Source organism: Parasteatoda tepidariorum, chromosome 2, assembly GCF_982258835.1.
Source record: "Parasteatoda tepidariorum strain Cologne lab strain chromosome 2, Ptep-v5.0, whole genome shotgun sequence".
NCBI classification, from domain to species: domain Eukaryota; kingdom Metazoa; phylum Arthropoda; class Arachnida; order Araneae; family Theridiidae; genus Parasteatoda; species Parasteatoda tepidariorum.
In genome coordinates, this window is record NC_141756.1 from 3,803,502 (window position 1) to 3,814,314 (window position 10,813).

Below are 10,813 nucleotides of genomic sequence, written 5' to 3' on the forward strand. Positions count from 1 at the left end.
GAATTACGCATTGACATTTGATATTAATATATTTCAGGCAAAGAAGTAGTTCCATAAAATGTTTTTTTGAATTATATTGAACTATAGTAATTAATTCCATGCGTCAGATATGAAAGAAAACCACAGAATCGCTCCAGGATTCATTTTAAAAATGTTACTTAACACTTATTAAATCTTATAAACAGACTTTTTTTAAATGTCTAATAACTTTAAATACAAAAATAAAATGTATGAAAAACGAAATATTTTACAGCATAAACTCGAGACATATCTTTAAAATCTTAAAATCAAAAAGGTTTCTGTTTACAGTAGTTTCGCGATTTCAAACTTAGTAATAAGAAAAATATGTAATTTAGAATTAATTGTATGTCTTAATTATATATATCAATAAAATTGCATTGTTTCTTAGCTGTTAAGTTCATAGTAAGGCCGTTTTTTTTAAATATAATTACGTTAAAATAGTTTATTTTCTTTTTTATTAGTCAAAAAAGATACTTGCCTTGAGGGTAACTATAGGTAGTTATTTATTTTAATCCTAGTTTATTAATGTCTTTTTCGAAACGCAATTTAATGATTAGTTAAGATAAATTTATTGTATTTATAATAAGTAGATTCTTCAAAAAAATTTTAAAAAGCTTCAGAAAATCTAATATGCAAATATATATATATATATATATACATATATATACATAAACAAAATTTTCTCTATTTTAAAGATCTCATTTTAATAATGCATCTAATTGAGCATAAATAAATCTACAAGAGCAGTTAAAATAGCTTTAAGGATAAAAAAAATACTTTGAAAATTTCTTCGAATTTTATTATAAAAACACAAATTAAGTCGAATAAAATACATTTAATGCCAAATAATATTTTTTGTATTAAACACGCACTTTTTATAGTTTTAATCGGATAATATTTTTAACTAATATTGAAATAAAAATGACATTTTTGAAAAGGAGTAATTGAAATAAATGAAATGGAAGAAATAAAAAGAACCTTTTTTAGAGCATGTTTCATTGAATTGGCATTAAAATTGAAATAAAAAAGATATTTTAACATTCATGAAATATAAAGATTTTAACCAAAAAATATGTAGTTAATGGACTATTTCTGCTACTATTTCTTTTTTCGTGAATGGCGTTTTCTTGAAGAGAAGGCGTAGGAGTTTAGACGTAGTGAAATAAATAATAACTTATATATATATATATATATATATATATATATATATATATATATATATATATATATATATATATATATATATATATATATATATGCACTAAAAGGTAGAAAAATTTTTAAATAATAAAAATTAAAAAGATTTCATTTTTATAGCTAAAAATAATAAGGATATAATTATTATTTTTCCATAATTGAAAAAGGAACGGTAAAATGTATGTTTAACGCATGAGGAGGTAGAATTAGAAAGAAAAATCTTAAAGTACGCTTTTGTTATTTCAATACTTTTCATAAGAATCTGAAATATTAAAGCATAAGAATCTGAAATATTAAAGCAGCACAAATAATAAAAAATGCCAAGTAATATGAAAAATATTAGTTAAAACGTAATTATGAATTATAAAAATGATTAGAGCCAACATTTTTCGTTAGAGTTGTTGTTAACTTCTGTCATACCCTCAACAGTTTGTAAATTTAAAGTTCTAGTTATTTTTCAAAAGTACTATAGTTATGCAATATTGAAACTTATGAAAAAGTTCAAAAATAAATTTTCCCTTTCTAATTAAGATCTGCAATACAGAATTTTCTCACGGAATTCACTTAAATTAATATGTAGGCAAGCAAAGACCTTAATTTTTTAGTAGATTTAGTCTAAAATGAAATTTAAAAGAAATATATTTGAAACCGATGTAAATACCGGGCAATTTATCAAAGATAAAGTTGATATTCAAACACTAAAACCTGTTTCATTGTTATTGAAAACTGATTGAAAAGCAAAATTTTCTTCACGTTTCACCATGCAAACAAACTATGATATTTTAAATTCTCCCTTCATCGCTAATAATTCTTTGGACTTTGATACATACTTAAAAATTAATTTGTGACACACAAATAATTCATACGTTTAGATTTAATGTTTAAAAAGTCTCTATCATTTATATTAACGATTAACGCTTTAAGACTGAATTTGTACTATTGTGTTTGTTGGATACTTACCCTATATATGCACACCATAAAAAATTTCAGATTGAATTACGGCATAAAGTATCGGCACTTTGGGTGCATCATCCGTAAAATCCATTGTACCTTTATATCTATTTGTTACATAAAATATTATACCGTAATTTAAGTAATATTTAGTTAATAATATTGATTCAGAGGTTTTACTGTTATAAAGTATCTGCATTGACATTGCACCGTTATATCTAATTTTACTGTAAAATATTGCACAGTAAATTTTAAAGTAATATTTATTTAATAATAGTGATTTAGTGATTTTATGGTTATCATTGTAAAAATTGCGATAAATCAGGATTGTTTTTTTTATTCCATAGTATGTTCCAAGAAAAAAGGATTTTATGATGCACCCTGAGTTTTGATACTTCTTGCCGTAATTTTTCACATTGCATAAGAATAATATACAAATTAAATATAGAATAATATACAGTTTGAAATGAGTGATTTTTTAAAAATCTTATCCGCCAATCTATCTAAATAAAAATGAATGTCTGTGTGTGTGTGTTCTTCATAAACTCCTAAAGCATCCTACCGAAAGCTAGGAAATTTGGCATACAGATAGTTCAAAGCACGAGGAAGGTAACTGTTGAAATTAAAACATTCTACAACAAACCGTTCGAGATGGATAAACGAAAACAAAACATTTTCTGATAGGTTAGGCGTTAGCCATTGTTTTAAATTTACGATTCAATTTTTCACATATTTTAACGATAACATCAATGATTGCTAACTTATAGCTCGATTTGATCAAAAAATAGTTTATTGCGCGTATTTAAATATTTGATTATTTTATATCCATTATCAGATTAGAGCCCTGGATTAGAAAGATCAACTTATCATTGTAAAACATTTGTTTTCTTTATTAAGAAACTAATAAAAAAGCAGTCCTTGCATTTTTGCTTTGTGAGTGGCTAGGTTCCTGACAATGTGAACAGTCATCAATCTAAATGTACCTCCAGATAGAATGGAGTTAACATGTCTTGTATACTAGTAAATTGAAGTTGATTTATTTTAGCGGTAGCTACGCTTCAATTCTCATCTATCAAAATCTTATACGGGATAGAATTCGATGAATGCATATCACTAGTTGATTCATTGTTGTCTTATGAGAGGCCGGAAGAACTGTATTAAGATCTCCAGACTTTAAGAGCTAGTGGTGCGAGCTATATTGAGATCACCGGATTTCGAGTACTGATCGTGATAGCTGTATTAAGATTATGGTTGTGTGCCTAGTCTCTCCTACGTTTCTCTAACAGTCGTGATGGCTCAGTGATTAGAGCGTTTGCCTTCTTATGAAGTGAAACAGGTTCGAATCCCAGCGATGACTGGTAGATACTAATTCCATATCCGGCTTGAACCGACCACAGTGCAGACCTAAAATACCATCAGTGGTAGACGGATCATGGGTTAGAGTCCCCTTGCCCTCAGGCTAACCATGGGAGGTTTTCGTGAATTTCCTCTCCATGTTACACAAATTCGGACTAGTACCATCGAAAAAGTCCTCCACGAAGGCTAATTTCTTCTGGAAAGGGTTCAACATTACGAAGTTGCGGAATTGAACATTTGTAGTCGTAAACCCAAAATTGGGTCGGCTTTTCAACAATGGTTATAAATATGTTTCTAGCAGCCAAGTGTGTAGGTCCCTATTGTGAATAGGATCGAGACTGAGTAGTAACAGCGCGAGGAATACAATATCGCCATCACAAATTGCAAGTCAACTGTTAACTGTGTTCCATGCATCGAAATAGCCATGTTCATATCAAAGTGGCCGTTTCTCTTAAGGTAAGCGTGATCAGATCACGTACGGGTCACTAATATGGGGCTTGGCAATCGACATTGTCAACCGTCACCCATCTAACTGTGCCTCCACGTGTCTTATATACTAGTGAAATGGAATTGGGTAATTGTAGAGGTAGAGACGGGGAGACTTTAAAAACTCACAATACACCTTAAATACTTTATTTCGATTCAATTTCAAAAGAATACAAAATTAACAAAAATATTTTCTTTCAATTATTTTATAAAAAATGATATTAAAGACGTATACTGCTTTTTTTTTAATTTTACTTTTCATTCTTCGATTTAATTTCAATATACTTCATTCAATTTTCTTTTACATTTCTTTCGTTGTGAATGAATTTAAAATAATACCATTTTTTTCTTAAGCAATTACCAAATACTTTAGAATTAATGATGAGTAGTCAGAATCAATTACCTTCTCTTCAAGTCACAATCAAACGCATTATACGTTTTTATTTAAGTTTCTACTCTACAAAATTTTCTTATATTAAACTCTTCAAAATTCAGTGCTCACTCTAAATTTGGCAAAATCGTAGAATATATTCAAGCAAAAAAAAAATTAATAAACTAGACCCAAGTTCGCTTTGAAAAACGTAACCCTTTAATTCATAATATGAAATGCATTAAGATTGACTTCACCGATAAAAAAAATCAATATTTAAAATTGAATCATTTAAAAATATAATTGAAAAAACGGAAATTAAAAAAAAATTAAAACAAATATATCTAAATTTACAAACGTCGAATAATTTAATAAATTTTTTGACTTTATCAGGGAAATTAAATGATGTCCTTAATAATTATTGTAATAAACAGTTATTACATTTTCTTTAAATAATCTATAAATAATTAAATTTAAAATCGCGAAAGAATATCTAAGTTTTTCTTGTGTGTTTGAAAAGTATTTTCTCATAAAATGGAAAGAGGATTTTTTTTATAGTAAATAAATAATTTATTGAATTATATGTTATCCATTCTGGTTTAATACCTTTTGCAATTTTCATGGTAGTAACTTGATTCAACCCTTATGAAATTTAGAAATCCTGGCAAAATCCAGTTAATTTGAAGTAAAAGTTTTACTGTCTGAAACATTTTGTAGATTGCAGCAAATATTATGAACCACGCATTCCCAATGAAGAGGGTGCTTCGAAAATGAAGCGTTTTTAGATGTTTAGAGCAGCAAATCACAGACAAGAAATTTATTCCATAGGGAATAAATTTCTTTCCACACGTACATGAGGTAACAATATATCGGAGCTTTGAAATTATACCTAGGTGTTTCAAAATAATGAATTCGAGAAATTTAATCGCTCAGCTATATCACGAATTGTTATTTGCCGGTTTGGTTTATATAATACATTTTAAAGTCCTCATCAGTATACATTGGAATTCCAAAATGTGTCACATCTTCAATATCGAAATTGCTGGATCAGAATTTCGAAAATTAGTTTTGGCACTAGTGTACTGTCAGTACATATTCTCTTTATATATATCGCTTAAATATTTTTCTTGCTCGAACAATATTTCTAACTTTTTGATAGTAAAAAAAAAATAAAATATGCCGAAAAGGCTGCTTTCCATTCATGAAAGGACACCAATCAAACAAGAAGCACTCTATACCAGCTGTGAAAATATATAATGATTATGCGGCACAAATACGAAGGTGTCTGTTAATAAATATAATTTAATCCCCCATTGGGCCACATATTAAATCCCACAAAGGTTTTCTAAGTACCTTTTCAATATTTTTAATAATTAACAGATTTTTTAACCAACCGGTTAATATTGGTCAAAAGATTTAATAAATGAAAAGCGTAATACGATTTTATACGATTATCATTGCAACTTCATCCGCAAACTTTTTTGGTAACTATTAAACACGTTGAATATGTTTTTCTAAGACGTAATTTAAAAGATTAACTGCGAAACTTTAATTCTTAATATTGCTTAAAAATTTTTAAATAGCTATTTTCATTAATGTTTTTACTTGCATACGTAAATTTAAAATAATTTTCTAAACATTTTAATTTAAATCATGTCAAAATATAGCAATCTTATAAATTAAAACAGAAATAATTAAAATAACAGTATTTCTTTGTAAAACAAGAAACAAATCATATAACTTTTCTGTTCAGTAACAGTAATTTAAAAACAACAATAAATGTACTTAGGTTATTATATTTTTATATTACACAGAGAATTGGGTTATTGGAGGAAATTTTTGTATTAAAATAGTAACAGAAAACACTAATAAACTGATAAACATTAATCTTTGTAAAATAGAAAGTGCATCATATGTTTTTCTGTTCAATAACAACGGATCATAAACAAAGAAAAGATATTTTAGCTATTTTTTTTAAACATTATATAGAGAATTTGATTAGTAAATGAAATTTCTGGTTTAAGCAATGGATTAATTTAATAACATAAAACCCTGATTAACAGTGATATTTGCAGCATAAGAAACCTATCACACAGCTTTTCTGCCCAACAACAATTGAGCGATAACAACGAGAAATATGTTTAGGCTTTTAAATATCTTTTTATATTGTTTAAGGAATTGGAATATTAGATGAAATTTTTTAATTACGAACTGGGTTAGATGAATAACAGTAAACTTTGATAAACTAATAAACACTAATCTTCGTAAAAAAAAATATTCTATATTTTTTCTGTCCAATAAAAATGGATCAAAAACTATTTAAAATTTATTTAGGTTTTTCATCTTTTCGTTACATGGAGAATTAGATTTTGGATTATGTTAAAAAAAGAAAACACCAATAAACTGGTAAGCACTACTCTTTGCAAAATAAGACACCTATCTCATAATTTTTGCCCAATTGAACTGAACAAAAGACAGTAAAAAAATATAGAGAGATTATTATCTTTTTAAGTTGTACAGAAAATTGGATTATTGGATAAAATTTTTTAATTTTATATTAAATTAATAACAGCAAAATAACTAATAAGCACTGATCTCTGTAAAGTAAAAAAGCTATTATAAAATTCTTCTGTCCAATAGCAATGCACCGAAAGTAACGAAACTTGCATTTAGCTCAGTATATTTTTTTTATTTCATATAGAAAATTAGATCACTAGATCAAGAATTTGATTAGTTTAACAAAGCAAAAACTGACTTCATACTAAACTGTTACTCTCTCTTAAACTCGTTCTTTTTCTACTAATGAATTTAAAAGGAATTAAATAAGAAGGTTAAATGAGCTAAGGCAGTTGTAAGTCCAGTAAGTTTTAAACTGTTTTCTGTTTAAAATAATAATGTTTTGAAATCTTCTTAATATGTATTTTTCATTTCCTTAGTAGTTAGTAAGTAGCAATACTAAGTTCCTGGATCTAACTTGATTTGTAAAATAATAAAAGAGCTATGGACTTTATAACTTAAATTTTAAGAATTGATATTTAATAATTGATGCCATTCTATATTTAAAATTCGTTATTAATTATTAATTAACGTTATTTATTTGATTATATGATAAATTCTGACATACCTTTAGTACAACCAGAGAATTTGATTAAAATCTACGTTATTTTCACTGGTAATACGAAAAACGATTGAATTTAGTTAAGGAATTAATATTGTTAAATATGTTCAAAAACATAAAACATATAACATCTCTTCAACTAAAAACTAATCCAAGTAAAACACATGAAAAACTAACGAATATTTGTTAGACATGTTCAAAATATCCTTGTTTTCTTGTAAACTCGTTGAGTAGAAAGCGGAATTGGTGACTTTGTTTCATTATGGCAGTTGCAATTCTTAAGTTGCAAAATAGTAAGTAATTGTTTAACTTTATTTATAACAAAGAAAATTTCAAGAGTAACTTAAAATAACAACATAAATAAATTAGCAAATAAAAAAGCCACTGAATGATCAGATTATTTACCTTCAGATTTTATGAGAGAAAAAATATCAATATATTGTAATTATAAAAAGATATAAAGTTTACTTTTGACTTGATTAATGATGAGGAAATTTCAAAATATCATAAAAAGAAGCAAAATAACTGAGATAACAAAGAAAAGTTATTAAGGGACAATTTGCTACACTTAGGATTAAAGAAGAGCAATAAGTAACCACATAACACATTGTAAAAGTGCGATAAAATTTCAATATATCATATAATATGTATAAAATCATTTGCCTATTAGTGTCTGATATCACCTTAAAAAATTTTACTCAAACTATTTCTTATCTTAAATTGAATTTATATGTTTAAATAAAGATATGCAGTATAAAAAAAGAGTTAAAATAAACAATAATAAGTATGCAAATAAATTTTATAATATACGAAGTACTTTGGTATGATTGAACGGTTTCGTATTATTTTTATTGCGCATAACATTAATCAATATAATATTCGAAAAAGTATTTCAAAATCCATTCTTTGATGATATAGAATACTTATTTTAAACCATAAGTATATATTTTCTTAATTTTAATAATATATATTTATTTCATAAATTATAATTCAATATAATAAAGAAACCGAAGAAAACGAAAAATAACTGCATATAACATACTAATAGATAATGCAAAATTGTGCAAAATTTTGTTAGCATAAATAACAATCAAAATAACCACGAATGACATATTACAAACATAAAATATACTCTAGTTCACATATTTCTTATAACAAATCCATTTTTATTAAGCATGGTATAATTAATCTTCAATAAATGAAATTTATGTTCTAAAAAACATATGTAATTTTGAAAAAGAATTAAAAAAATTAAATTTAAAATAAAAACTTTTAAAACATTTAAATACTTTCTGAAATAAATATCTCTAACAAAATGAATAACTAGCTTCAAACCGTAAATATCTTTATCGTCTTAATAATATATCTTTATTTTATACATTATATAGAGTTATATATAGTAACAAAACAGAAGAAAATCAAAAGTAACCACGAATAACATGTAGCAACAATAAAATAAACTCTTCTTAACATACTTCATATAATATTGAAGTAATTTTTTTATTATGGTACATTTAAATATGAATAAATAAAATTTGTGTTCTGAAATTTATATGTAACTTTAAAAAAAAGAGATAAACAATTGAATTTGAAATGAAAGCTTTTAAAATATCTAAATAAATTTTGAAATGAACACCCTCAATGAAATTAACAGCTTGTTCTAAGCCGTAAGTATCTTCATCTTAATAATATCGATTTGTTTGATGTATAATGAAAAGTTATATCTAGAAATGAAACAGAAAAAATTAAAAGTAATTATTCATATACATAGAAATATTTATTATTTATTATTACATAGTATAGTTATTTCATATTACATAGAAATCAATTTTTAATTAACTATGGTATCTTCTATTATCAAGAGATAATATTTGTGTTTTAGAACATCATATTTAATAATAGCAAGCCTTAAATCAGTAAATTTTAAGTAAAAACTCTTAAAATCTCTAAAATAAACTTCTTTAACAAAATCAAAAGCTTGATTTTACCATTAGTATCTTTATCATAGTCATCTAATACGCAAACTGCAAATTTGTTTATGGGTAATTAACCGTTTTGATTATATACTTATTACATAGAAATATTAATATATAAATAAAACAAAACTCCAAATAGAAACTCTTAAAACATCTAAATATATTTTAAAATAAATACCTTTAATAAAATCAACAGCTTGCTCTAAACCATAAGTATCTTTATCACAATCGTCTAATACATAAGCTCCAAGTTTGATTCCGGGTAAAAAATTCTTTTGATTGTTTACCCAATCCATGGTATACAACATGCATTCTAAGGCTTGTATCCCGCCTTGAGGCATTATGGGACCACATATTTTTTGATCTTCTCGCTCATGTATCATCATCAGTCCACCTAAGATGATATCACCATCAATTTCAGAAACTCTTTTTACTGGCCATGACTGATTAAAATTAGATGAAGTTCTACTTTTTCTAATTAGACTCAAAATTTCGGAAGGAAAATGGGTGTCATTTTCTTCGAAACTTACATTCACAAAATATTGACCAACAGCAATATTTTCAGCTAGAACTATATTTTTAGAAGAATTCCAGCAATAACTTGTATATAATAAATAGTATAAAACTAAGATAACTAAACTAAAAGTGATAGTCATGTTTTTCGATGAGTTATCTTCGTTTTTGTGCGTAAAGTAACATGAATTCGTGAAAGAACCACGTGGGAAAGTTTTCCCCTATTCAGAGGAACACATCTGCCATTCTATCCAAGTGGTTAGAGCATGGATAAATGCATCCTTTTCGTCTCGCTTTCAGTTAAGACCATAATGCTTATCAGCGCACCCTGGCGTTATGCGCCGAAAACATGAAATTGAAAACTTCAAAACACGTCTGGACTTGCTAACTTTCGAATGTCTTAAACTAATGCATTTTCTGTTGCAAATAATATAGATTTCTTTAGGGGAAGAAACTTTAAATATTTATTAATTTAACCTTCAATGCTATGTCAAAATTTATTAATCGTAAGTTTAATACCCTTATAAAATATTTAAATGTAGTTTTAAAGACGAATAGCTAAAAACTATATTCTTAGGAAACTGATGAAATAGAGACTGAATATTTATTATAATTCTCATATATTATAATTAAGCGTGAGCAAATACTTTGAAAAATTCTCTTTTAAAAAAATTTGAGAAATTAAAAACATGTAAAATTGTAACTAAATAAATTTAATGTTACTGAAAAATCCTTGCTTGTTCCTGGAATGAAACCATATATTGAAAAAATATATTGTCAGTTATCGAACAAGAAAAGAATGAATAAATAAATAAAACTATCACA

The 10,813-nt window shown here is 26.0% G+C and overlaps 1 protein-coding gene across 1 annotated transcript in view; it reads right to left on the reverse strand.

The window, feature by feature from the left end:
• Positions 1–10,266, reverse strand: part of LOC107444654 (metabotropic glutamate receptor 6-like) — a 73,216-nt gene extending 62,950 nt beyond the window's left edge. Inside the window, exon 1 of the mRNA XM_043047753.3 lies at positions 9,654–10,266. Coding sequence (XP_042903687.3) covers positions 9,654–10,131 — 478 coding nt within the window. The 5' untranslated portion in view covers positions 10,132–10,266. The remainder of the gene's footprint in view (positions 1–9,653) is intronic.
• Positions 10,267–10,813: the final 547 nt, after the last annotated feature.